This window comes from Prunus avium, chromosome 2, assembly GCF_965620075.1.
Source record: "Prunus avium chromosome 2, drPruAviu1.hap1.1, whole genome shotgun sequence".
Taxonomy (NCBI): domain Eukaryota; kingdom Viridiplantae; phylum Streptophyta; class Magnoliopsida; order Rosales; family Rosaceae; genus Prunus; species Prunus avium.
The window spans coordinates 40,344,793-40,371,672 of record NC_142285.1 but is presented as its reverse complement, the minus strand read 5'-3'; the positions used below and the strand labels follow the sequence as shown (position 1 = coordinate 40,371,672).

The window sequence follows — 26,880 nt, the reverse complement described above, 5'->3', positions numbered from 1 at the left end:
CGGATCAAGAATTGAAAATCCAACCTAAACCGAACCAATCCAATATACACATTAATATACTTTCATATTGTATAATATTTACATTTCATCTTGTTTCTCACTAATATATTAATCTTACTTTCGAAAAAATCAAAACATTAACACATTAAATATAATATTATATTAATTTATATTAAAAATTAATATATTAATGTCATATCTTTCATCATATTGAATTTTGAATTAAATGTTATGAAAGATTATGAAGTTTTTTTTATCATAATTATTTTTTCATACAAACCGATCATCCAATCCAATCCAATCCAATGTACATTGGATTGGATTGGATTGGATCCTGACATCCAAACACATTGGATTGGATTGTAAAATTTGTAATCCAATGGAAGATTGGATTGGATTGGATTGGTAAAAAACCATTGGTTTCGAACCGATGCTCACCCCTAATCAGGTCCGTTGATTTAATCTTCTCGAGCAAGTTTCCTATCATCCCTACGTGCTCAGCGAGCTGCCCGCAGTTGTGGCGGTGTGTCCTGGAGTTTCGAGCCAAGGATACGATCGTGTTTGTGAGACTCAGAGCGTCTAGACTTGATGATGCCTGAGCAGAAGCCAAGCTTGCCATTCTGGAAGCTTTGAAAACTGATATTGATACAAAGGACTAAGGAAGTATTATGTGGACAAAATGCAAATGACATATCTTTTGCTTTTCTTCTTCTTTTTCTCTTTGGTAGCAATGGTGGTGCAACTTTGTTTGCTTTGTGTGTTGTGAATGCTTTTTTTATCAAACGGTTCTATCTTTTTCTTTCTTGTTTTTGCTTTGGAAGGAAGGAAATGGACCGATGACTGTTGTCATAAAATAAAAGTGCAATATATATATAGCACCAAATACATATTCAAATGCAGACTAATAATAGGTAAAACAAACAAACAAATAATTTTGTTTTTGTTTTTAATTAATCATAGTTACTTGCATTGATGCATCTTGTACTAAAGTTCCAGAATGCTTTTAATTGTAATAAGCAAAAGATCCCATGCATCATATGTCAAGATTCAAGAAGTATTTAAACAAAATAAATGATTTGATTATATACTCAGCTCCAGTGAATTTTAGCTCAAGCAGTCGATATGTCCGAGTGGTTAAGGAGACAGACTCGAAATCTGTTGGGCTTTGCCTGCGCAGGTTCGAATCCTGCTGTCGACGCTAATTTTTTTATTTTATTTTTTTGGTACTTTTTAAATTTGGGCCTTGGTCCCTGATGGGCTATACCCGCCGACAAAAAATAAGAAAACAAATGAAAGCTCAAGAAATACCCCTTGCCGGTACTAACTTGAGTTTCTGGACATCTACGCTATCTCTGCTCAAAACCCTAACCCCCCATTTTCCGGCGCGCCAAGCACACTGATTTCCCAGAAACAAACACACACACACTTTCTCTAAACCCTAAACCAGTCAATCTACGAAGCAACATCCATGGCTTCCCACGCACCGAACTTGGAGTGCCGCATGTACGAGGCCAGGTACCCAGAGGTGGACATGGCGGTGATGATCCAGGTCAAGAACATCGCCGACATGGGCGCCTACGTTTCGCTCCTCGAGTACAACAACATCGAGGGCATGATTCTCTTCTCGGAGCTCTCCCGCCGTCGGATTCGAAGTGTCAGCAGCCTCATCAAGGTGGGCCGAATCGAGCCCGTCATGGTCCTCAGGGTCGACAAGGAGAAGGGCTACATTGATTTGAGTAAGAGGAGGGTTTCCGAGGAGGATATCCAGGCCTGTGAGGAGAGGTACAACAAGAGCAAGCTCGTCCACTCCATCATGCGCCATGTGGCCGAGACTTTGGGCATCGATTTGGAGGTATTTTGGTGTAATTTCAGTTGTTTTGGTTTTGTGCTGTTTTGAATTCTCTGAATTTTGTATGTATTCTACCTTTGGAGAAGAAAATCAGGCTTTTTATGCCGGTCTGATGTGTAGCATTAGCACCACTAGACTAGACTTAGAAATTTATGCGTACCTTTTTTATACTACCCATATTTGAATGCAATATTCGATATTATGTAAGTGTTAATTGCGTTTTGTGTAATGGTAGATGCTTCGGTTTGTTTAGATAGCGTTAATTGGGACTGCATGTTTTCTATTTAGAGGCATGCTCAAACAAATTATTGATTGACTGGTGGTTACCTTGTTTTGTTTGTTATCTGTTGTTTTCATAGGATATTACCCTATCACTAATTGACTTTACTTGTTACAGGAGCTGTATGTCCATATTGCCTGGCCGTTATACCGGAAATATGGTCATGCTTTTGAGGTGAGGATGTTCACCATCTTTCAATGTATGTTTGTGGTGTTAATTCTCAGTAGTGAACATGAATTATTACTTTGTGCAGGCTTTCAAAATAATTGTTACCGATCCTGATTCAGTTCTTAGTGCCCTCACACGTGAGGTCAAAGAGACTGGCCCTGATGGACAAGAGGTAATGCCTGTTTGTGTGAGGATTTTGGTTCATATTCTCCTGTTTATGTCGCATATGCATAGGTGTGATACTCCCTTACATCTTAATTTGCAGGTCACTAAGGTGGTTCCTGCTGTGTCAGAGGAAGTGAAAGAGTCTTTGGTGAAGAATATTAGGAGAAGAATGACCCCACAACCATTGAAGATCCGAGCTGATATTGAAATGAAGTGCTTCCAATTTGATGGTGTTCTTCACATTAAGGTTTTGTGTTGTCCTTCTGTGGAATCTGCTTATTTTTCTTTCATGATGCTTTCTCTATGGCTGGATTTTGATTTTCTACATGCATGTTGTTCTTGTTTTTGCAGGATGCCATGCGGAAAGCAGAAGCTGCAGGCAATAATGACTGTCCTGTGAAAATTAAATTGGTTGCACCTCCACTTTATGTTCTTACCACACAGACTCTTAATAAGGTTTGCTGACACTGATTTAAATCTTGAGTTGATCAATTATTGTTTCAACTGCATGATTACTATGCGGTAAGCTTGATCATCCACCAAGCAAGATAGTGGCATATTGATAATGTCCCTTATCAACATGACATGTTTTTTTGTCAAGAAGCAAACTGTTTGATATTCAGGTTATAAATGTTTGTTTTCCTGCCTGGCCAAAGAAAAAACATTAGTCCTAAGAATATATCTCCTCCTTGCACTGATTTCCCCAAGTTAAGAGTGTTCAAATTTTGTACCTTGAACCTTTGAATTTGAGTTAGTTAAGATTTTACCTGATGGCTGCTCAGAGGATCACAACCTTTTCCCCCATTTTTTTCCCGCACTGGTGCTATATTGCGTTGTAGGTTTATGGTCTGGCCAATATCCATTTAGTAGTCTGTAGCTTCAATTTCAACTTCGAATGTAGTTATGGGACTATTCAACCATGCCATTCTAGCACTATTTTAATTTCTACATAATGATATGGTTCTTATTCATTGCTTGATTTGTATCATCAATTTTTCCGATTCTTGCCCACAAAGCATTAGTTACTACTTCTCTGCTAAAGATACTATATTCAGTAGGCTAGTAATGTAGAAGCTTCTGCTGACTTCCCTGAAGGCAGTTGTGAAGCACGATGATAGTTGCCGCTTGCTGCTTTTGCTAACGAATTTTATAATTTCTGTTCTGTCTGGGTAGGAGCAAGGGATAGCAGTTCTAAGCAATGCAATTGAAGCTTGCACGCAAGAGATAGAACATCACAAGGGGAAATTAGCAGTGAAGGAGGCACCCAGAGTGGTGAGTGTCAACCCTCTTCTTTATATTTTGTCTCTTTTATAAGTATTTTGGTTTTCCATCTGTTTCTTTATATTCAGCTGACTTTGAATGCTTATCAATCTTTTAGCAGAAGTTTTTATTTTCGATACCTCATAGCATTGAATTTCAAATCTATAGTAATCTTAATTGACTTGGCATATAAATTTTTTTCATTTTTGTGTCTAATATGGTGAACTGATGTAGGTGAGTGAACGGGATGACAAACTTCTTGCTGAACACATGATTAAGCTCCGCCAGGAGAATGAGGAGGTCAGTGGTGATGAGGGTAGTGAGGAAGAGGAAGACACAGGAATGGGAGAAGTTAACGTGGAAGGTGCGGGGCCCGGCATTGTAGATTGAAGAAGAATTTTGTGGGATAGATAGTGGCTTACCATTTTCCTCAAGCAAGTTCCTTTTTTAACAGTTGTATAAAACCAATTTCAAAGTATCGTATCATCGAGATGTTTTGGCAATTTACCGAATTGAGCAGAGTTTTTTGGAGGATACTTGACAACTTAATAGTTCAATACTTTAAAACAGTAATGGAGAAACCTTTTGTGCCCCCCCCGCCCGTGTGTATTTTTTGCTCTCTCTCTCTCTCTCTCTCTCTCTCTCTCTCTCTCGTGTGCGCGTATTGGTGAGCAAATGGGCTCTGGTGGTTCTCATGTTGTTTTTATTTATTTATTTATTTTTAATTTTTAAATGATTTTTTTTTTTTTGGGTTTTAAATGATTTTTTTGTTTTGTTTTAAATGATTCATATAAATTTCAGACGAGCTGTTGAAAATAGAAATAAAACAATTGCCCAGTTTTATACTTTGTCTCGACCCTTGTGATATCCTGATAGAAATACAGCCTTCTCCTTTGGATCTTGAATCTTGATAAGCTGCTTGGCCACACCATATACGTCCCTTTCCTTCTCCATCTCATTTTTAACAAAGCTTTAACACAGACGAACACAGAGCTAGCAAAATGGGAATTAGCTCAGTCCCCAGCTTCTCCAAAACGCGAAAGCTGCCATGCATATTCACACTCACACTCATGCTCCTCTGTCTCACAATCCTCCTCTTCACCAAAACCAACACCTCTTCTCCTCTCTTGTTCTACTCCGATGGTCAGACCTCAAACCCCATCACAGCACCGTACCTCGAGGCAGGTGCCGTTTCGGATGGAGCCACTATTGTTTCTGTGACTTTGAATTGGGAACTCTGTACGGGTTGGGGAGCTGTTGATTACATACCATGTTTGGATAACTTCAAGGTAATCAGGGCCTTGAAGACGAGGAGGCATATGGAGCGTCGTGAACGGCATTGCCCGGAGCAGAGTTCAAGGTGTCTGCCGCCACTTCCCAAAGGTTACAAGGTGCCAGTTCCGTGGCCTAAGAGCAAGGACATGGTGAGATTTATATTTTGGTAAGATTTGTTTCTGGTTTTTTTTACTGCTTTGAATGGGCAAGGTGGGTAGTGGTGCTTCATATTTGGTTTGGTATGTGTTAAGCACATTTCATAATTTCTCATTTGGAGAAAGTGATTGCGGAAATGTGGCATGGGCACAATTCTGTACTAGGAGTGGGCACAATTCTGTACTAGGAGTGAGCACAATTTGGTTTACCAAATGTTCCCTACCCATAGCTAACTAGGAGTGGGCATAATTCAGCTTACTTCTTAAAATTTAAACCAAAAACCTATTATGATATTTATAAATTTAAAGAAATTGCGGACTTTAAATGCACGTTACATTCCGACACTAACATAATTAATAACTAAACTGAAATGGACCAACCGAATTAAATAATTTAATCTAAGTAATCTAGGAATTTAATATAAGAATCAAATTCAGAAACTAATACTCTAATTTACTCTAACCAAAATCGTAATCGTAGTGAGTGCTATTAAATAATTGCAGAGTCGAAAACCTGTGTCTTCTCTTCGTCGGATAACGACATTTCGAAATCCTGCTAGAAATACCGCGTACTCTTCTCGATCTTGAATCTTGATCAGCTGACCTGCACCGTATAAATATACGTCCCTTTCTCTTTCACATTCAACAAAGTAAGCTTTAACGCGCAGAGAGGAACAGAGCTCTCAGAAATGGGCATCTCAGTCCCAAGCTTTTTCAAAGAGCGAAAATTCCCTTTCATCTTCACTCTCTCACTCTTGCTCGTCTGCTTCACAGTCCTTCTCTTCACCAACACCAACACCCCTGACCCTCACTTCTTCTATTCCGATGTTCAAACGTCGTCGTCTGCACAACCCATCGTCATCGCTTCTCCTCTACCCGCGCAAGCATCAAACCCCATCACAGCTCCGCCCATCCAAAACGGTCCCGTTTGGGATGAGACTAGCATCCCTGTTTCTGTGAATTTCAATTGGAGACTCTGTACGGGATCGGTGGCTGTTGATTACATACCGTGCTTGGACAATTTCCAGGCGATCAAGGCCTTGAAGTCGAGAAGGCATATGGAGCATCGCGAGCGGTATTGCCCGCAGCCGAGCCCCAGGTGTCTGGAGCCGCTTCCGAAAGGTTACAAGGTGCCGGTTCCGTGGCCTGAGAGCAGGGACATGGTGAGATTTATACTTTGGTAAGATTTGTTTCTGGTTTTTCTCAAATGGGTTTATTGCTTTCAATGAAGAAGGTGGGTATTTTGGTGTGTTACTATGTTATGTCAAGATTCAAATCCAAAGGGTATAGCTTGTAGATATTTTAAGCAGTCGACTTTAACATCTAATTGTTCAAGAAAAACTTTCATGATTTTCCTTTTTGGGAAAGTGATTTTATGGAAATGTGAAGTTGGTGGCATGTCCTGATTACTGCAGCATTCAATAATGTATTGGTGATTTTCTCTGTTTTTAGATATGGTATGACAATGTTCCTCACCCAAAGCTTGTTGAGTACAAGAAGGACCAAAATTGGGTAAAGATGTCTGATGATTATCTTATTTTTCCTGGCGGTGGTACTCAGTTTAAGGAAGGAGTTAATCACTACACTGACTTCATCGAAAAGGTACAGGGTTACCCGCCTTTGCCACTTCTGATTTTACATTGGTTTTGAAATTTGTTACATGGTTTTTTATTTCACTCCAGACTTTACCAGTTATTGAATGGGGGAGGCATGTAAGGGTTGTTTTAGATGTTGGTTGTGGTGTTGCTAGCTTTGGTGGCTATTTGCTGGACAGAAATGTTATTACCATGTCATTTGCCCCAAAAGATGAACATGAAGCTCAGATACAGTTTGCTCTTGAAAGGGGAATTCCTGCTACTCTCTCGGTTATTGGAACACAGAGGCTGACATTTCCCGACAATGCATATGATTTGATTCATTGTGCAAGGTGCAGGGTTCACTGGGATGCAGATGGTACTTTGTCTAAATAAATCACTTTCAAGTTTGAAGTTCTTTCTTATTTCATTTCTTCTCTGTCCTATTTATTCTCTCTGTTAATTTAATGGTTTTGGTTAGTGTAGGTGGGAAACCACTATTGGAGCTCAACAGGATTCTTAGGCCTGGAGGTTTTTTCATATGGTCTGCTACACCGGTTTATCGTGATGATGAAAGAGATAAGCGTGTATGGAAATGTTCGTAATCTGATCTCTCTCTTTCACTTATCCATCTGGTCACCTTCTATTTTCTTTACTGGACTACATTTCATGGAAGCTTCTAAATCCATCATATAATTAGTGTAGAGTTTAGCAGCAATATTTACGATAAAAAGTGAAGATATTTTAAGCCGATCTAAGTTGGATGTACATGCATGTTTCTTCCAGCTATGGTGGCTCTGACAAGATCAATGTGCTGGGATGTTGTCGCTAAGACTGTTGATTCAACTGGAATTGGGCTTGTAATATATCGGAAGCCTATCTCATTTGTACGATATTTTAAACGCAAAGAAAATAAACCACCTATTTGTGGTCCTAAAGACAGGAAAAACAGTTCATGGTAATTTTCTGGGATATCTCCTCTCGTATTGCTGCTACTGCTTATCTAAGCAGAGTACTCTTTAGACTTGTCCTAAATCTTGTCTAAGTTTGTGTTACAGGTATGTGCCACTCAGTACTTGTGTTACCCTACCACCTCGATCTAGCTGGCCCTTACCCTGGCCCAACAGGCTTACCAGTAAACCTCCGAGCCTAGCTACTAACCCAGAAGCTGAGGAAATGTTCTACAAGGACACCATACATTGGTCTGCACTTGTGTCAGATGCCTATGTTAACAATGCTGCTATAAACTGGTCAAGCGTGCGGAATGTAATGGATATGAATGCTGGTTATGGAGGGTAAATTTAGCAAATGAGTAGTTGCTACTTCCATATTTTATTTTTGTTGTATCATCATTGCTTAGTCATTGGTGTTAGATGATCATTCCAGTGCTTATTATTTTTGGAAGTATGCTTATTGTTGTTACTCTAATCCAATCCTCTTTTTCGGGTGGTGCCTTTCAGATTTGCTGCGGCACTTACCGATCAACTTCTCTGGGTAATGAATGTCGTCCCCGTTCATGTACCAGATACTCTGTCCGTCATTTTCGACAGAGGGTTGATTGGAATTTACCATGACTGGTGCGAGTCTTTGAATACCTACCCTCGAACATATGATCTACTGCATTCCAGTTTTCTCTTTGAAAACCTTTCGCAAAGGTACAATACAATTTCACACTACTATTGTGACCTTTTGATTGCTTGCTAGCACCTACCTGCTATAGAACATCTGATGAAAGAAACACTGAAACATGATTACAGCATGTCAATATTATTTTCATCTACGCCACGGTCAACAATTTTGGTTATAATTAGTCTTCGCTTTTTGTCAGATGCGACATGATAGATGTAGTGGTGGAAATGGATCGCATATTAAGGCCTGGTGGGTATTTAGTGGTTCAGGACACAATGGAAATGATAAGCAAGATGAGGCCAATTTTGCATTCGCTTCACTGGTCGACAGCCCTCCACAAAGATCAGTTTCTTTTTGGTAAGAAAGGTTTCTGGCGTCCAGGAAGAGGTTCAAGTAAATCATGATTGAAGGTTCTGATCTTTTTTTCGCCTGTACAATCAAATCTTATATCATATATTAATCAATTGTAAGATAGAAGTAGAAGGTTTTGAATTTTTAGTTTTTGACTCCCAAAATAAGCGTCCACGGTCATAGAGAAGAAATTATTTCCATAGTGGTAATGACACAGCTTCAGGCATTTTTACAATCTAAGCCTTGTATTCATTCTTGTTGAGATAGATACAAATGAAATGGAAGGCATATTACAGACACAGATGACTAAATCTTATACATTATTAAGCATAAACCAAATGTACCTTGTTGTGCAATGTGACTAAGTGGCTAAGAGGAAAAGATTAAAGAAGAAAAAAACTCATACATGGATAGGAGTTGGAAGCCATGAAAACTTGCAACAGAGAAAGATAGCCAACGGAAACAAAATCATCATGAGACAGACAAACAATGGAAGGTGGAGTTATCCCTGATGAGTTTGCCATCACTTGTACCAACAGTTCTTGAATAACAACCAAACTCACCACTGTAACGAAAACTCTGCTCAGTATTTGCAGTTCCAGAGAGAACAGAGTGATCCTTCACCTCCATCCACCCTCTTGAATCCTGACTGTTATAAACCCGAGTCGAATAGTCTCCATGCAAGCTCTTCTCCTTCATCGAATGTGACATGTTTGTGACTAACACATAAGTGTCCTTGTGAGACCCAGGTAAAGTAGCGGTGATGACATTGATAGGGTACCTCCTCCTAACTCTGTTCCTAAGCACCACCACACCTTTCTCATTCACAACCTTCACTTCCCTTTTGGCCTTGACTTTCTGCTTCACCAATTTATAAGTCCCGTTCTTTGCGAATCGAATCGAGCTCTTGAAATTGTACCGCTGGGAGAATGTGGTGGTGTAGTTGCCTGAACTGGACTTAACCCATCCCACAAATTCACTGCTTCTCTCTGCTCTGATCTTAAAAACCCCATCAAGCTGTTTAAACTGGGTACCTCGATTCACTACAATAGCAGGAGGCGGAGGCAAAACGCTTGATTTGGCCTTCACTGTTTTTGATTGATGGTCCAACCAAATGTGCAAATTGGCATCCACAAGCCAATATGAAATCCCATCAGCCACTCCAATTCCAAAGCTATGAGCTTTCCCATCTAGAAGCTTCTCCAGAAACGGCGTCAATTCCAAATCGTACGAAGGAAGGTCGAAGGCTCCGATCGCCACCACCGGTTCCCAAAACAAAGGGTTGATGCCGCCGGTGAACACCACCGGAAATGGAACTTCCGAACCCACCAATTCGCCGTCGACTGTCACGAAAACCTCTCTGTAAGCTCCGTTGCCGCGCCCGGTCGCTAAGTTGTTCGTTGTGATGTATAAACTTGGCGGGTTCGAGTACCAAAACTCGTCGTTTCCGTGAAACGACACGTACAGCTCCAGTACGAGTCGTCGTGTGTTCCGCGGGATCCGGATTTCCTTGGAGTGGAAATCCGATTCGCTCTCGATTCGGAACCAGCATCCTTTATCTCCGTTATCGGATATCGGAAAGATCAAATCGGCCGGTTCGTAAGCAACAGTTCCCAAATTTTGATATGGGATTATCGAAGCAACCCTCATCACGGGGTTAAGCGTAACGGCGACGTTTTGGTTGTAATAGAGGAAATGGACTTCGACGTGGTAAACGCCGGTGTAGACGTGGTCAACGACGTTCTCGAGCATCATCGTGAGGTTGAGGTCGCAGCGCGCGAGGAGAGAGTAGTATCTGGTGATGTCCTTTCGAACCTTCCAGAAGATTCCTTTTTCTGTCGGCTCGGCCGTGCTGGTGCGGAGGAGCTCCGCGCCGCCGAGCCACAAGCCGACTATCCGGTCGTACTGCTCGCCTTTGCATTTGGCGCGAAACTCGAGGGCGATGTGGGACCAGGGAGATGGGCAATCGAATGGCGGGGAGTAGTCGGTGGAGAAGGCAGGGCCATTCATGGTGTTGGCGAAGGAGTGCGTGAGGACTCGGTGGGAGCAGGATGGGGTCAGCTGATCGAACGGTAGGGGATGGCCCACCTCGAGGTATTCTTGGGATTTGTGTTTCAGAAGATTGGCGGATAGGGATTTGGTAAAACGATCTGGGAAGGAGGAAGGTGAGGCTGGGTTTGTGAAGAACAGGAGAAGCAGGAGGAGTAAGGCGTACATTTTTGCGAAGCAGTCAGTGCAGTGGAGTGAGAGGTCAACTTCAAAATAACGGTTGCAGGGAGATTTCATTTTATTTGGCTTTTATCTATATTTATTTATTTTAATCAGAAATTATGAAATTAGTTGCAACAAATTCACAATAAACAATCAAAAGCAAATTGAAAAAAATACAAAAGAGTGAAGTTTCCTAGTTAATAGCGCCAATACTATGAAATTGACTCCGTCCATCTTTTTCCTTTAATCTAATTGAAACACAGGGCATGATAATGAAATGTTTTATTCATTTATTTATACCAATTATTCTATAGGGAGTCAAGCTTCGGTAGAACTCACTATATAGAACAAATGTCCTAATTCAAGTATGCATGCTAAATAAATGTAAATTGCAAACCATTTTCTAATTAAGATGTTAATTGCCAATCATTTGCTCCATTAACTATTTAACCTCCTCTGCTAATAAGAAACTCGGTGATATCATCATACCCCATCGCCGTCGCCATGTACAGAGGGGTGGCGCCGCTGTTGCTCTTGGCATTGACGTTAGCCCCATTCTGAACCAACATCTCAACGGTCTCCAAGCTCCCGCCAACAACAGCCAAATGCAAGGGCCCATGCCCTTCGCTGTCTCGGCATTCCAATTCCAACCCAAATTCGATGAGCATCAGAGCTATATCCTTGTGGCCTTTAATGGCTGAGGCGTGCAGGGCTGTCAAGCCATATTGATCACAGCAGTTTATATCCGCGCCATTTTGCAACAGCACTTCAACTTGCTTCAAATCTCCTCGTCTTGCCGCCATCAATACTAGTTCTCCCATTTCTAGCTTCTGCATGGCCAAAAATGTATCATAATCAAAGATCAAAGCATTATTCTTCGTCACATAGTCCGCCCGTTTGCACCTAAATTCGTATCCCTTCACCTTAGTTAATTTAAAATGGTTCGCACTATGGCTTGTTTCAATTAAAAAAGAACAAAATCCATATGAAATTCAATTGGGCCTCATATTAACCAGAATCGAAACCCATGTCTTTGGGCTCAAATCAAACCCAACAAAATTAAGGTTTTTGTTTTTGTAAACCTACTTACATCCTTATCACAACAAGCAGCATCTTGGATCGAACGGCGGTGATCACATACTCCATCCCTGCACCCAATACCATAATCCAATCGATCGCACGCCGCTGCCACGTGTGGCTCCTCGTGTCCGTTGGATGCCCATTTGGAATCCACCTCGTAATTTACTTGATCGGACCTTGCACGTGCGTCGATCCTCAATCCAGCTTCGAGTAGCAAGTTAATCATGTCCTCCGGGTTCACCAACTCGGTCGCAACTCGAAGGAGCGAATCAGCATCTTCGGGTGGAAACTCGGCGAGAATCGTTCTCTGCCGCTTGATTATATTCCGGGCGGCGTCGTAGTCCCCGCAAGTGACAGCGTGGCGCAGAAGAAAGGGGCCCACGAAGGCAACCTTGAGCTTGAGGTCGTGAGTGGAGCCGCGGGAACAGGAGGAGAACCACTGGTTGATTGACTCGGACTCGGAGTCGCGGGTGAACTCGGCGGTTCTGATGAGGAATCGGTCTGACGGCGAGCGAGGAAAGGTGGGCGGAAGCTGGGCCTGAGCCTTGAGGATGACCTGGACGGTAACGTGGCATAACGGAGGGATTAAACCGGTGGGTGGTTTGACGAGGAACTTGTGAGGCGAAGATGTCTGGACCTTGAAGGCTACGGGGGCGGTGGCGCAGAGGGAGGTCAGGCGCACGTTAGCTCGGCATTTGCAGTTGAGTGCAAAATCTATGCGAACCTCTTGCTCTGAAACTTGTACTAGTTTTTTCTCCATTGGATAACAGGGCTGGAGATTTGTGAATTGTCTGAATGATGGAGGAGGAGTTCTGTGCGAGGAGGAGAAGGACAATAGCATTTGCGCTGGCACATACAGGCGGTTACTCACGTGATTCTGTGGGTCCCACCACTCAACCACGTCGTTGGATTCACGGGCTTTTGTCCTTTGCCTCGCCAACGATAAATATTTATATAGGGTGGGTACTAAAAAGTTAAAAGGAAGATTTAACAATCAATCAACAAATAAAACATCAATCAAATAAAAAATCAACAAATAAAACACATATAGTGACAGCCAAAAGATAATTAAATTATGAGAGTTCTGACGCAGCACAAACAACAAACGTTTCAAACGAAAACCTTGAGTAACAAGAAATTTGGATTCCACCAGAAACTAAGAGAAATTCTCTTGGGATAATTTTGATTAAAATCTGAGATGTTCAAAAACGTTAGACAAACCTGTCTAAATACACAACTCTCAACCTTTGAACTGCTAGGGGAGTTATTACATTAAAACTGAAAAACAGAATTTATTCCGAAAATTAACTACGAAACTTTGAATGCGGTTTTGGAAGGCCAAACGACCTCAGAATGCCAAAATCCATCATACATCACAGCAAAGCTGTGAGTTTGACTCGTGGCATCGTTCCCTTTCCGAAATGGTATTTTGCGTCCTAATTGGAGCTCGGACGAAAAATCTGCAAATTCCTGCTATGTCCCTTTTCACTTCTTCGCTCCAATTCTTCTTCACTCTAATTCTTCTTCAATCAATTAGAAAATCCCAACGATACGCCTTCCTTCTTTTCCTAGTGCCATAAGTGACCATATTTCGTCCTACATCAGACTCCTTCACTTGTAAAGAACTCGACCTCGAGTTCTCGTTAAAATGAACTTGAGTAGGCATAGAACTTGATGTGTAGATAAACTCTTCAATTTGTAGAATTAGGACTTGCTCATATTTGGATGGAATAATCATATAATTAATTCCATAAACAAGATTAGAATATGCTAGTTGAGAATCAAACTCCTTGTATGAATTATTTTCTTCTCCAAATACAGATTCATGATGAATCATTCATCCATGCCTTTAATTTCAGAGGAATCCAATTGTTGTTCTTCATCTTTTGAAATATATATTTCAACAACAACAGGAGTTTCAATAAGCTCAATATCTTGTTTTTCTTGAATCTCTTCCTTCATCTTATGGATGATTGGATCTTCAATTAATATAGCATCCATCACAGTTTCTTCCTTTTCGAGAACTTCCTCCATCTTTTCTAGACCCACCATGATATTGGGTTGAACAATCTTGTAACCATTCCTTAATAAATATATATTATATTCAAAAGGAAAGAATTTTTTCACAAGAAGTCTCTTCATCCAATGCCAAGAACTGATAGAATTTTTACCTTGTTGCTTCCTAGATTTTCGCAACTGATCCCACCAAAAAGCAACATCGTCTTCTAAACTGGATGCAACAATTTCCACCATCTTCTCCTCTGGGATCGCTATTGAATCAAATATTTCCTCTATGTCTGCAACCCATTGAAGAAAGCCTTCGATCCAGTCGCTCCCCATGAAGTATGGAACAACTGCAACATCAAATTCTCTAAGAGTGATTGGTTCCCTGTCTCCACGGGTCCTATCTTCTTCGTCTGGACGAGCCATTGGAGGCACCTCGAGTCAAGCAAAACCTACTCTGATAAGACAAACCAATAATACCGAGACGGGAGAGACCCACTCTGATACCACTTGACGCAGCACAAGCAACAAAGGTTTCAAACGAAAACCTTGAGTAACAAGAAATCTGGATTCCACCAGAAACTAAGAGAAATTCTCTTGGGATAATTTTGATTAAAATCTGAGATGTTCAAAAACGTTAGACAAACCTGTCTAAATACACAACTCTCAACCTTTGAACTGCTAGGGGAGTTATTACATTAAAACTGAAAAAAAGAATTTATTCCGAAAATTAACTACGAACCTTTGAATGCAGTTTTGGAAGGCCAAACGACCTCAGAATGCCAAAATCCATCATACATCACAGCAAAGCTGTGAGTTTGACTCGTGGCATCGTTCCCTTTCCGAAATGGTATTTTGCGTCCTAATTGGAGCTCGGACGAAAAATCTGCAAATTCCTGCTATGTCCCTTTTCACTTCTTCGCTCCAATTCTTCTTCACTCTAATTCTTCTTCAATCAATTAGAAAATCCCAACGATACGCCTTCTTTCTTTTCCTAGTGCCATAAGTGACCATATTTCATCCTACATCAAGTTCACTAATAAGCGTCAGTACATATGGAAGCAGTTGGTGCCAAATGGGAAAAATAATTGTAAGATAATCTTCAGGAAAATTTTTAGTGTAACTATTACATGTGTACTTATTTATTAATATTGTATATTAAATTCATGACATATTAATTTTATTTTTCACTCATATTATAATATATAAATTAATAATATCATATGTCGATATAACAGTGGCCTTGATAATTTCTCTACTTCATGCCTACCTCCCAAATCAAAAGTTTTAGAAGGCTTCTAACTAATTTGGAGGATGCTTACTTAACAAATTTGGTAATTAGCATGTGGAAAGACTTCACAACTCAACAAGCCTGGGAAAACAACCCAACTTAACAAATTTGGAGGATGCTTACTTTCCTATATCAAGCCTTATTGATGTCAAATGAGGGGGTTATACAATAATTTTTAAATACACTAGTTTATATATATGTAAAATAAAAAATAATAATAGTTTTGTTAGAATTAAATATGTCGTAGTATCCAAAATTCCTTGCAAAATATAAAGAAAAGCAATATGAGGTGTGGTGTCAGTCAAAGAGTCATTGGCGAGTAGGTTACAATCTCATAGAATAAGGTGGAGAGAGAGACTTTCAGAAGTTTGCAGAGTGAAATTGTTCATTAAATGAGTCGGACCTTTAATGAAGGTTTGTGTATGTCTAGTCCGTCATATTGTTAAGTGAAGAAAGACTTCAATAAAACAAGGATATTACTATTTTGCTATCTCTGATTAATAATATTGTGATATTCGTGACAATACTTCCATATATCACGGTATTATTGATCGGGAACAACAAAATAATGTTATCCTCATTACAACTAAATTTTTCTCCATCAACAACACTTCCAAAATGCTTTTCGCGATGGTGTTACAGTCACATTGAAAAATTACTCGTTAGAATAGTCGAGATGGTTAGCTCGTGCTCGTCCTGGGTGGGTGTGCCCGTGTGTTAGGGCTTGTTTGTCATCTTCATGGATCATGGCCCGTATTAGGCTTTTGAAACCATTTGTGGTTGGTGATGACCCAAGCCCAAGCCTAAGGATTTGGCAGATCAGCCACGTGGCAATGAAGGCACATAAATAAGAAACTAGCGTGTAAAAGTTACTAGATGATTCTTTGGGTTCCATATTAACCGACTTTTCTAGCAACACTTGCTTACTTACATAAAAAATCAACATTTACACAACCGAGTTTAAAATCGTAATTTCAATCCGTCCATCTGTCCGTTTTCACTGTTGTAGCACGCAAAATGCCAACACCTATAGGTCATTTCATCAGTTATAACATCACACGAAATCGGGCTCTCCCCTGCAAAAGTTGCCTCCGCGTTCTGGCGCGCATACAATCAGTTAATATTCAGAGAACCAAAGGACACTCAAACACACACACACACTCACACCCACAGCCATTCTGGCTTAGCTCCTTCCTTCTCATCTCTCTCATCTCTATCTTCATTCATAACCTTTTTCTCTAAAATCTCTTCGGCTTCGTCTTACTCGTTACCTCTCTCTTTTGCCGTCGTACTTCTCTCACCGACGGCAAAATGTTCTACTCGCATCAGCTACTAGCTCGTAAAGCTCCTCTGGGCCAAATCTGGTAATGCATTATCTGCTTCATTCATTTTGCACACGAGTTTCGTTGAATCTATTGTTTAAATATATGCGAATTTCTTCATAGCTCTGTTTTTCATGCGTTTTGATCGTTCTGTCTGTTTGGGTTCTTCGAGTAAACCTCTTTGTTTCTGGGATTTTTTTTCCCATGTCGTTTGTTTTAGAAATTAACTTTTCTTTGGATTTACAATTGCGCTTGCAAATGGAACTCTCTTCGTTTTGTAACGAAGGATGGCGGCGACAATGCACGCCAAAATCAACCGGAGGAAGCTCGATAAGCTCGATATCATCAAGATCTGGTTTAGTTTTTGTTTCTATTAATTTTGAGTTTTTCAAATTGTTTTCACTGTTTTTCATTCAGCTAAATCCGATGTAGATTTTCATGATTTTTTGTTTGCAGCGAGGAGATTTTGAATCCTTCAGTTCCCATGGCTCTCAGACTCTCCGGCATTCTCATGGGTAGCCAAACTCTCTCTCTCTCTCTCTCTGTATTCTCTTCGTTTTTAGTCTCTGCTTCCATATCCAGTAGCTCACCAATTCATTTCGTCAAATGCGTTTTCAGGTGGAGTCGTCATCGTGTACGAACGAAAAGTTAAACTACTCTACGGTGACCGTCCGATCCTTCTTTTCTTTTGGTTTAAGTTCTGAACATATTGATTCCCAGTTTCTGAATATTTATTTCTGACTTATATTTTTGTATTGCTCTCTTTTCCGTACAGATGACGTGACTCGTCTTCTGGTAAATACTGGAAATATCTTCCTATTTCTGATTAACCAATGGCATTATATTCTATGTTTGTTTAATTGATTTTTCCTATCGGTGTTGTTCTAGGTCGAAATAAACGAAGCATGGAAGGCGAAATCTGTTGCGGACCCCACTGTCCTCCCCAAAGGGAAATCTCAAGCCAGGTCAGTCGCCGCTTCGTCGTCTTCTTCTTCAATGGCCAAAAGTTTTAGAAACGGCGCATGTTAGAAATGGCCCATGTTAGAATGGCTTTTGGGTTTTTCTTTATTTCACTACCAACTTGTGATTTATCGTGGTATTGCAAAGTAGAAAGTACCCACACCCATGCTGGAGGGGTAGGATTGTCAATTGACTCGATTAACTGTGGGTTTTGTTTTGGGTGTGTCTCCATGTTTCGTGGTATTGCAAAGTAGAACGTACCCACCACACCCATGCTGGAGGGTAGGATTGTCAATTAACTCGATTAACTGTGGGTTTTGTTTTGGGTGCGTCTCCATGTTTGTAGGAAAGAAGCTGTAACTCTGCCTGAGAATGAAGACATAGATATTGAAGGAATGCTTAATTTTTCCAACGGCGCCACCACCATGTTCCAGCAAACCTCCTATTTTGCTATGGTAAGTATCGAAAAACTCTGCAAGCATCCAAATGACGAAATATTTTCAAGTTCATGGCCTTTGAGCTCTCATTTTTTTCCCTTTCGAGTGGTGCCAGTGCTACTAGAGCTCATTCTTTTGCCAAGTTCATGTGCGCTAATTATTAAACTATTTTCATTGTTTGTCTTTTATGATTTAACTGTGGATCATAAGTAATTTGGAGAGTGCAATTGCAATTCTTTAGTGAATAAAAATAAGTTTCATAGAAGCATTTCTCCTTCATAACCAATGCGCAGTTAATAATTTGTGCTTCTAGACCTGCTACCTGAGTGATGATGTGACATTCTAGGGAGAAATGTAGTTTCTGTTCGATGGAGGTTATACCACTATTAATGACACCTAGTTGAAGTTTTTGTTCCTATTCTGATGCGACAAGGCTCACCCTCATGTTGATGTAGTTACATTAGAAAGGACATGCTGTCTCCACTGTTTTGCTTATAGTTATTATATGTGGTAGGAAGATGCCTACGTATGAACTCCATACAGAAATTTCTAAATTGATGGAGTCCTCTAAAGAAACAGTTACTCATTTACTTATTCTGTGCTACCCTTGCAGCGACTTGATAGTGTGGACGAACAGTATGTTAACAATGATGCAGGCGAGGAAGATCCACCTCAACAGTTCCATCAAGGTTCTGTCATTCTTTTAATATGCCTTCTTCATAGTGGTCTAAGTTTTGAGTCTTTTGACCACGTATTTCCAAATCTTACTTACATGCTAACCTATATCATCCTCTTATTCAGCTGAGGCCGAGAATATCACCTTACCTGAACGTTTTGACTCATGTCAGGCTGATGCATATTTGTACAGTCGCTTGGAGAGGTGAGTTGTGTTTCATTCCTCCTACAACAAAACCCCATGTTTTCCTTTTTGAATCACAAAACCCCATGCTTTCGTAGTCATTGTCTTATAGTTCTATTCTATGTAAATGGCAGATTTGACATTGAAGGGGACGAGGAGACACAGTTGAACTTCACGTCAGGAGAGCACACACAGATTCACATTCCTCCTTCACCTCCTCGAGATGAACATCAAAAAGGTCAGCACATTCCTTTACCTAGAGGGTAATTTTTCAATTTTCTGAATATAGATGAATTTAGAAATTGGCAACCGACAAGTAAGTCGACCTGAAGCTTTTTCCTTTTCCACATTGTTTTAAATGTCTATATATTTCATTGTGCAATTAGGTTAATGCAAGTTACGTAATTGCAAATATGAAATTCTTGTCCCTCAGTTTATAAATTCATCTTGTAAGAAAACTATGTTCATGAATGCTACACTGCTACCTGCTTATCATTCTAGTAGTATTTTGTATGGGAATAAGCTTGAATTAGATACTTTTCACATGATTCTGTTATTCATCCACTTAAAATGATTCTTTTAATGTCTATCAACTTGGTGCCTGCATTTGGTTACTTTTTAAGTTTCTTGTACTTGAGAAAGAAATTCCAACATAGAAATTAGGGGAAAGGTTTAGTTATATATGCATGCTAATCTGAAGACCTCCCACAGCTGATACAATCCAAGATGATCAACATCCAGAACAACAGGTCAATCAGCCAGAGGAATGCCAGGAATTTAGACAGGTAGCATAATAAATCTTATGTTTGCCATATAAATCTCTTCTGAAAGTGGATAAAATTACAAACTAATCAATTTAGAAAGTGCGGATGAAGCAGGTTCAAGAGAGACAGGGGCCTATAAGAAGGAAAACAAGAAGAACGCAAGCCTCTGCAATGGATTTTGAACAAACAATCATTCCTGGTCATTTATACCAATCTTGGCTTCAAAATTCTTCAGACATAGTTTCGAGAAGAGGAAGAAAACGAAAGGTTTGTCCTTGCTCTCTAAGGTTGATCTTCGGTCTCCCATTCTATTTACAGGTGAAGTTTAACCACCAAGCTTAATGTGACAAGCAGGGGAAACTACATGCATGCATACTAACTAAAAGTTGAATGGACTGGGTTAGGTTTAGCTTGTCAGTTGTGATTAATGGAATGAGCATTGATCATAATTTGAAAGATGTATGCAACAACTTTTAGATAGAATTAGACAAGAAAGTTAATCTACTTCAATATTCATGTAAGAACTTTAATTTGCATATGCTATGTGTGTTGCAGCGGACAGATGTAATGGCAACTATGAAGATAGTTAACCTCATGGAGCTGCCACCTATTGTACTAATTGGTGATTTATTTACAACTGGAAGTAGAGACATATATTATCCACGTCCTCTCCTCGACCTGTGGATGAAAAGTACCCGAACTCCCCATGCCTCTCCTTCTGGTCAGTTATAGTCGTAGTTCATTTTGAGAGATTCCTCATGAATTATTCAAGTAATAGAAAGAATACCTTAACTATTAATCTGTGTGCAGAACGGACCACCCCACCCCTGCCCCCAGAACCATCGTCATCAACACTGCCTGGAAGACAACAATATGAAGATCCAGTAGGATATCTAAGCAAATCCACCTTCTATTACTTTTCTCGTTTTCTAAGAAATCAATTAAGCTCATGTCTAACAAGTTGCAATGTGTTGAAATGTGAAGCCTTTTGAAGATTATAGTGGAGTTGGCTCCCAGTCCTTAGAGACTTCTATAGATAAGCAACGACGACATTCTGGTATGACAAGAGGCAACAGTGACCCAGCACAGGTAGTCCTGGAAGGACTGACAGCCAATCTTGAGAACAATGGTTTAGGGGGAACTGATGCTAACCCAATGGTAACCCCTGGAAATTCTGGTACGATTGAATTTATTTAATACGTTGCATACCTTGCTTCTCTTTGAGAAGTACTTCAAGCATATGCACTGATATTTTAACTAGTTTGCTTTTTCTGGAATGTAAAGATGATGTAAGATCCATCCCGAGCTCAGCATCTGGGCAGGCAATTCCTTCAGAAGCCAATTCAGGAAGGTTAGCAAAAAATTTCTATCAACCCTGTGATAAATTCTTTCTTTGGTATATCTTGATATGTCACATGCAATTATAGTCTTTTTGCTTCTCTTAAACCCTGTGATGAAGTACTGACTGTGAACAGATCCAACCGGAAAAGGCCTTATTCTGCATCTGGACATAGCAGTGTTAGACTTGAACCCGTATTTGAGGTGAATCACCCTGATGTAAATTTCGAGTTGTCAAGGTTACATGAACATGGCCCGACATCAGAGATAGGTATTTGACCTACCAATCATTTACTGTTGCAGCAACTAAACCTAGGGGTTTAGTCCTTAAGATATGTTTGAGTAGGATTTCAATCACCAGCTAGCATGACCATTTTTGCAGATTTCTTTGTGGAAACGGGACCAACACAAACCCAAAAACCAATCAACGATCAGCCTCTTGACAAAACAACTGATTCTATTAGAAGGTATGTTAGTCCTTAAGATATGTTGCATTGCCTGGTCCATAAGTATCTTTCAGTTTTGGTTACATGATTGCATCTTCTCCTTGTACCTACATGCTTGCAGGTTATTGAAATCACATTTCGACACAGCGGGAGCCCCTCAAGTAGAATCCCTGGACCACCTAACTGCTGGAAGGACTCGAAAAGAAGCAGCTATCTTCTTTTATAAGACTTGTGGTACCTATCCATATATATTTGTCTTTTCCTCTCCCTGCGCTGATGTTTTGTGCTCCTTTTTACTACTATGATTTATGTTCACCATTTAATCTAATAAGAAACTGAGATGGGAGCATATTATCTCTGCAGTTCTTGCTACCCACGATGCCATAAAAGTTGAACAAAAGGTCGCTTATGGAGAAATTCTTATATCTAGAGGACCAAAAATGGGATAATTGGTGAGACCGCCTAAACTTGTATTCCCTTACCCCACACAGTATCCTGACATGCTTAAGACACTTGGGTGACCTAATGTAGGAAACTTTCGTCTGTTACAGCTTATGTTATTTAACAAAACAGAGATTGAAGACCTGGTGCTTAAATGCGGAGATAGTGATACAAGTAGTTGAATGGAGTGGGATAGGTTTAACTTGTCAGTTGTGATTAATGACTGACACATTAATCTTAATTTGAAAGATGTATGAAAAAAGTGTTAGATGGAATTAGACAAGAAAGTTCATCTACTTCAATATTCATGTAAGAAGTTTGCCGTATAAGTCATTTTCTGAAAGTGGATAAAAGAAGTACAAACTAATCAAACGCAAGTCTCTGAAATGGATTTTGAACAAACAATATCATTCCTGGTCATTTATTTTGCAAAATTGTATCAAGTACTGCTACATATGTATATGGACGAGCTAATAATCTCATGAAGCACAAATTCTTTTAAAATTCTCAGGAATGAATGCATTGTTTACCATGCAAGCAGAGTTTTCCAATCTTGGTGCACTAAGCGGTAATACATAAAGAAAACTACAACAGAAAAATCACCTTTTGCAACTCCATAGAGTTTTAAGCACTCTTGCATTTTCAACCCCGACAGAGTTGAGAGTCCTAGCTTCCAACTTGGTCTCATCAGATATCATCCTAAATTGGTGGAATCATCTGTATTGTATATGTCGTTTGGTTGACAACCACCAAAGTTGGAAGCCAAAACGAATACACAAATAATTGTCCCCAACGAAGAGAGCCTCATCCCCAAGGCCTTTCAGCACAACATACTCCACATGTTCCTCCGATACAAATTGATCTTCATTTTCATCGTTGAGTAGTACCTTGAAAACCATCAAGTGTGTGTTGATGTACTCCCCATAGGAGGAGGATCCTTCGTCGTCTTTCTTCAATTCGCAAAATCTTCGAACATGTAAAAGGTCCCCTTTAGTTGATTTCACAACATACATGGTGGACAAAAGTCATGGTTTTGGAATAAGATTGTGCTGGATAACGTCTGCGTATAACAGAATATTCCATCTTCGACGGCTCCCACCACAAAGTAAGGTATATAATCGCTCCATAATAGTAATCAGCTGCATAGACGACTTGGCCTCTGTGAAAAATAGCGTCAAAAAACTGCAATTCACCATGTCGCATATCACGCCAAATACTTCCGTCCTGCTCCAGTGAAAAAAATACGCTAGTCACCAGGGAAGAATGCTATAACCGTAAAACCGTCTGGATTCAAAGCTGGATCAGCGGACAACATAACCTTTGAGGGGGATCGGATGCCATCTGATCCCTCGAATTGAGTCTCGGATGTCTCCAAGGGAGGAAGACGGATGCAGGACAACCCTTTGCTGCTGCAGAAAGGGTTCAAGAGAGTTATAATGACTTGGTGGTCGTCGCCTACATGATAACAATCTACAATGGCCAACCAACCAAATCCAGGGCAACAAAAGTACCTATTCTCTCTAATGTCGGTTTTAGGCATTGGTTCTGGGAATTCAATAGTCTGAATATTCTTGTAGATTTTTCCTTCACAAACGCTATAGAACAGTGTTTGTTTAGACTTTGCCAATTGGTTTGGGATCATGAGCATGAGAGGTAACTTTTGGTGAATCATACCAAATAATAAATGCATATTCCATTATTAAATAATGATAATATTATTAAAACCATATTTCCTTTGTAAAAGCTGCCGTACTCATCAACTTCCTGGCAATAATTTTATGTTGTTCAAAATGACAGTTTACATATGGGATAGCAAGTATTTAAACTCAAAACAGGCAGCCATTATGTTTAGTGTTTTTTGGATCCAAGTCATTATGTTTAGGCAGAAGTTGAAATAAACAGACATTATTGTATGGCTTCAAAGTGAGTGTAAATGGACGAAGGGGAAGTGAGAAAATCAGCACCCTATACACATATAGGGTATTACTGATTCAAATGAAGAAAGTACATCTCACCAAAAGTAGCATAAATCTTCGGAAGAAACTATAAAGACTCATTTCCTAGACATTAAACTTTGCCCCTGCATCAATCAAATTACATTGTCAATTGGAAGGCCCTTCTTTACAAGGAAATCATACACATCAATAAGCAAGTGCGGGAAGAAGGAAATAAGCCTATCAAATATTTGCTCCATTGTCTGCAAAAAAAAAAAAAAAAAAAAAAAAAAAAAGAATAAAAGCACATGTTAGGCTAATATTAGTAGACATTAATATATCATTTTATTATTTAAAAAAATACAAACAAACAAACAAATCAATTTATAGGTTTATGTTAATACCATAAGTTTCTTCCCTTTTTCCTCATTTCTCTGCAATGATTGAATAATAACAATGAATATTATACAAATAAATTAAACAAACTAATTGCATTATACAAACTATTATACAAAGAAATATTCGTATACCATATATTGGTTGAAGGCCTTCTGGACATGATCATTCAGATCCGAAATGGCAATTGCAGAATACAGGAATGCCCCCAGTGCATTCTCTTCAAAGTACTGGGGTCCTTTCAAGTTGTAAACATCTGAGAAGTAATCCACCCCAAGAACTGTGTCCCTAACCTCAACATCCCTCTGTATCATCTGTCTGAAGTCCTCTTTCCAACTTGATGTTCCCTTCCTGTTGAGATGAATAAACAGACGGTATACTAACTGGCGCAATTCAGTGGATGATAACAGTAGTGGATGCCATTGGAGTTGCCTACAACTGAATCTGCAGTTAATGAAAATAACGCTTTTAAAAAGAGTGATACATGCCCAATTTCACCCTTCCCAACTTACATTAATTGGCTGAACTAGTTCACTTGATTGTTGTGTTCTAATTTGGTCTCTTTTTCAATTTTGCTCGTTAGAATCTTTGCATCAGATTTGATTCAATTTTCAGGTTTAATGCTTGATTTTGCCTACGCATGTATTCAATTTGATTTTGTCGATTCTCAGTTTTGTTGAATACTTAAGCATTTTGAAGTTGATTATAAGAGAATTGGAGCGGAAGAAAACTGTTTGGTTGATGGGAAAATCACTGTTTGGAAGAAAAGTTAGAGAGGATCGAACAGGCGTATAATTACAGAAGCGTTTTTATATTAGCCTTGACAGCTTAGCATCTAACTAACTAATTACTTACAAGTTACAACAGTAACTAATGACACAACTAATCTAATCAGATAACTACTATCTTTAATCTGATTAGGGAAAATTTCTGTTTGGTTTAAATCAGAATGCAATTAGGAAACAAAATTGGTGAAGAAAGCATGTGCATGTGCATGTGCCCTCAACCTATATTTGGGCTTTTATATTGAAATTCAAGCATTAAGGTGAATTACGTATCATTTTTTCCGGGTTTATTTATTTCATCTGTCTTTGTGTGTGCTTTGGCCTACTTAGTGCACGCTCCTATATGAACAGATTTAAATAAAATATAAGAAAAAAGTTATTAAATAGCTTGCTTACAAACTCTGTCGTCCAGAAGCAGCAGAAGCTGTGATGTGGAGAAAATGATTCAACTCCAAGTTCGAGAAGTCTCGTTCACCAAGGATCATCCGTACTAGGGAATCAAACTGCTCTCTGTAGGTAGGCGCTGTCGGATTGTCCTCCTCTGGTCTATTTAACAGCCAAGCCTTCATAGACTCAAAATAAGGGCCACCACCAACCATGATTTGATGGGGCTCGAGGTAACCACGAGTGATCCCTCTTGACTCGAGTTCAGAAATAGCCCCAATGAGAGATCTTCAGTATAGAAAAACACCCACACACACAGTTAATAATATATACGCATGCCTTTCTCATAAATAAAATAAAATAAAATAAACTGACCTGAAAATTCTCTGATAAATGGGAGTGATTTTATCATTATCAAAGGGATTCTTTGTCTCTAAGAACTTATTCAGCGTAAGCCTATTTTTAAATATAGTATTGAAATTAAGAGTCCGTGGCGCACTAACACTTCCTGAAGCAGATCCTTTCCCATCCATACTGGTAAGAAAAAGAAAAAACTAATTTGCAATTTGCACCGAGATAATCATGACCAAATGTGAAAAAAGATGTCCTAATTTTCCTCAGAAATCAAGCGAAGAAAAGAAATTACAAATTAAAACAGTCAACCAAGGCCAGAAATAACCAAATCAAAGCACACTAACTAAATTATTATTAAAACACAACGACAAACAAAGGCTCATCACCTGGGTCAGCGGGAGAGAAAAAGAGAGAGGAAACCTCTAAAACCAAACCCCAAGCCGAACCTTCACTCTGTGTAAAACATGAATCAGAAATTCAGATATACAAAACAAATCGAAAATTATAGGAAGAAGAGATCAACAATTAAACGAAGACAAGAGGTTTACCTGGTGTGAGCCGGAAGCTTATCGGGAGAAGAAGTGAAGAAACTGAGAGAAGAGAGAGGAGGGCGGCAGCGTGATTGTAGTGAGGCTACTCTCTGGCTAGTTAGGGTTTTTCACTTCACACACCCTCAAAGTTATGATTTTTTTTCACCCCGAAAGGACTATCTTATACAGACATATTCCCTGGAACAATAGAAAACAAACCTATTTACGAAAGGAATATATGATTTCCCAATAAGAATAGGAGTATGATTCACCAAAACTTACCAAGCAAGGACGGAATCGACGATTCTTCAATTCAATGCAATCAAATTTTGTTTAGGGAGTCGGTTTCACAGTCCAACGTGAACTTCTTATAATTAAAACCGGAAAACCAATCTAAACTTTCCTTTTCCTTTCTTTTTTCATATAAATCTTTCTACACTATAATTACTCCGTTTGTCATAATATATCAAGATAATCATTTACTTGATTAGGAAAATATTTTCTTTTATTATTTATCTTTCCAAAATAGATTAGGGTTTTGAAGCTATAAATTTGTACAAGTTTTGAAGCCTAAACTTGTATTCCCTTACCCCACACAGTATCCTGACGTGCTTGAGACACTTGGGTGACCCAATGTA

The 26,880-nt window shown here is 39.5% G+C and overlaps 6 protein-coding genes, 1 non-coding gene and 1 pseudogene across 12 annotated transcripts; 4 read left to right on the top strand and 4 right to left on the bottom strand.

Annotated features, from left to right (window-relative positions):
* The first annotated feature begins 1,116 nt into the window (after nucleotides 1–1,116).
* Nucleotides 1,117–1,198, top strand: TRNAS-CGA (transfer RNA serine (anticodon CGA)). Its single transcript has one exon. It is a non-coding gene; the product is annotated as a tRNA-Ser (tRNA).
* An 84-nt stretch (nucleotides 1,199–1,282) lies between these two features.
* Nucleotides 1,283–4,320, top strand: LOC110749749 (eukaryotic translation initiation factor 2 subunit alpha homolog). The gene is made up of 7 exons (XM_021949926.2): nucleotides 1,283–1,852; nucleotides 2,247–2,303; nucleotides 2,383–2,469; nucleotides 2,563–2,709; nucleotides 2,814–2,918; nucleotides 3,636–3,734; nucleotides 3,957–4,320. Exons 1-7 carry the CDS (start codon nucleotides 1,469–1,471, stop codon nucleotides 4,110–4,112), a joined length of 1,035 nt encoding a protein of 344 aa, XP_021805618.2. The 5' UTR covers nucleotides 1,283–1,468; the 3' UTR covers nucleotides 4,113–4,320.
* Nucleotides 4,321–4,655: 335 nt separating this feature from the next.
* LOC110749726 (S-adenosyl-L-methionine-dependent methyltransferases superfamily protein) lies at nucleotides 4,656–9,005 on the top strand. 3 transcript variants are annotated; one of them, XM_088249458.1, is made up of 9 exons: nucleotides 4,656–5,146; nucleotides 6,181–6,315; nucleotides 6,605–6,754; nucleotides 6,835–7,105; nucleotides 7,213–7,323; nucleotides 7,513–7,684; nucleotides 7,785–8,021; nucleotides 8,187–8,381; nucleotides 8,555–9,005. In XM_088249458.1, the coding sequence occupies exons 1-9, from the start codon at nucleotides 4,724–4,726 to the stop codon at nucleotides 8,757–8,759; spliced, it is 1,899 nt and encodes a 632-aa protein (XP_088105584.1). In that variant the 5' UTR covers nucleotides 4,656–4,723; the 3' UTR covers nucleotides 8,760–9,005. The 3 variants fall into 3 exon arrangements, with proteins under 3 accessions (XP_088105584.1, XP_021805585.1, XP_021805584.1); XM_021949893.2 differs by lacking the exon at nucleotides 6,181–6,315 and having other exon boundaries at nucleotides 4,661–5,146; XM_021949892.2 differs by lacking the exon at nucleotides 4,656–5,146 and having other exon boundaries at nucleotides 5,627–6,315.
* Nucleotides 8,933–11,129, bottom strand: LOC110749727 (Peptide-N4-(N-acetyl-beta-glucosaminyl)asparagine amidase A protein). Its single transcript, XM_021949894.2, has one exon. It carries the CDS (start codon nucleotides 10,990–10,992, stop codon nucleotides 9,178–9,180), a length of 1,815 nt encoding a protein of 604 aa, XP_021805586.1. The 5' UTR covers nucleotides 10,993–11,129; the 3' UTR covers nucleotides 8,933–9,177.
* Nucleotides 11,130–11,304: 175 nt separating this feature from the next.
* Nucleotides 11,305–12,853, bottom strand: LOC110749729 (protein VAPYRIN-like). Its single transcript, XM_021949895.2, has 2 exons — nucleotides 12,008–12,853; nucleotides 11,305–11,747 (listed from the first exon to the last, which is right to left on the bottom strand). The coding sequence occupies exons 1-2, from the start codon at nucleotides 12,836–12,838 to the stop codon at nucleotides 11,364–11,366; spliced, it is 1,215 nt and encodes a 404-aa protein (XP_021805587.1). The 5' UTR covers nucleotides 12,839–12,853; the 3' UTR covers nucleotides 11,305–11,363.
* A 3,516-nt stretch (nucleotides 12,854–16,369) lies between these two features.
* On the top strand, nucleotides 16,370–22,123 carry SYN1 (Rad21/Rec8-like family protein). 2 transcript variants are annotated; one of them, XM_088248078.1, is made up of 21 exons: nucleotides 16,370–16,656; nucleotides 16,901–16,969; nucleotides 17,071–17,129; nucleotides 17,233–17,277; nucleotides 17,390–17,409; nucleotides 17,503–17,579; nucleotides 17,921–18,029; nucleotides 18,625–18,700; nucleotides 18,813–18,891; nucleotides 19,005–19,108; nucleotides 19,582–19,655; nucleotides 19,749–19,901; nucleotides 20,190–20,355; nucleotides 20,445–20,518; nucleotides 20,619–20,811; nucleotides 20,919–20,985; nucleotides 21,110–21,243; nucleotides 21,355–21,439; nucleotides 21,540–21,652; nucleotides 21,782–21,870; nucleotides 21,970–22,123. In XM_088248078.1, exons 1-20 carry the CDS (start codon nucleotides 16,604–16,606, stop codon nucleotides 21,865–21,867), a joined length of 1,836 nt encoding a protein of 611 aa, XP_088104204.1. In that variant the 5' UTR covers nucleotides 16,370–16,603; the 3' UTR covers nucleotides 21,868–21,870; nucleotides 21,970–22,123. The 2 variants fall into 2 exon arrangements, with proteins under 2 accessions (XP_088104204.1, XP_021805630.1); XM_021949938.2 differs by having other exon boundaries at nucleotides 21,782–22,123.
* A 157-nt stretch (nucleotides 22,124–22,280) lies between these two features.
* LOC148297030 (uncharacterized) lies at nucleotides 22,281–23,482 on the bottom strand (annotated as a pseudogene).
* A 266-nt stretch (nucleotides 23,483–23,748) lies between these two features.
* On the bottom strand, nucleotides 23,749–26,797 carry LOC110749716 (uncharacterized). 3 transcript variants are annotated; one of them, XM_088248157.1, is made up of 8 exons: nucleotides 26,525–26,780; nucleotides 26,261–26,440; nucleotides 26,099–26,165; nucleotides 25,734–25,912; nucleotides 25,371–25,646; nucleotides 24,324–24,633; nucleotides 24,198–24,227; nucleotides 23,749–24,056 (listed from the first exon to the last, which is right to left on the bottom strand). In XM_088248157.1, the coding sequence occupies exons 4-8, from the start codon at nucleotides 25,889–25,891 to the stop codon at nucleotides 23,949–23,951; spliced, it is 882 nt and encodes a 293-aa protein (XP_088104283.1). In that variant the 5' UTR covers nucleotides 25,892–25,912; nucleotides 26,099–26,165; nucleotides 26,261–26,440; nucleotides 26,525–26,780; the 3' UTR covers nucleotides 23,749–23,948. The 3 variants fall into 3 exon arrangements, with proteins under 3 accessions (XP_088104283.1, XP_021805572.1, XP_021805573.1); XM_021949880.2 differs by having other exon boundaries at nucleotides 25,734–25,892; nucleotides 26,525–26,767; XM_021949881.2 differs by lacking the exon at nucleotides 24,198–24,227 and having other exon boundaries at nucleotides 25,734–25,892; nucleotides 26,525–26,797.
* Nucleotides 26,798–26,880: the final 83 nt, after the last annotated feature.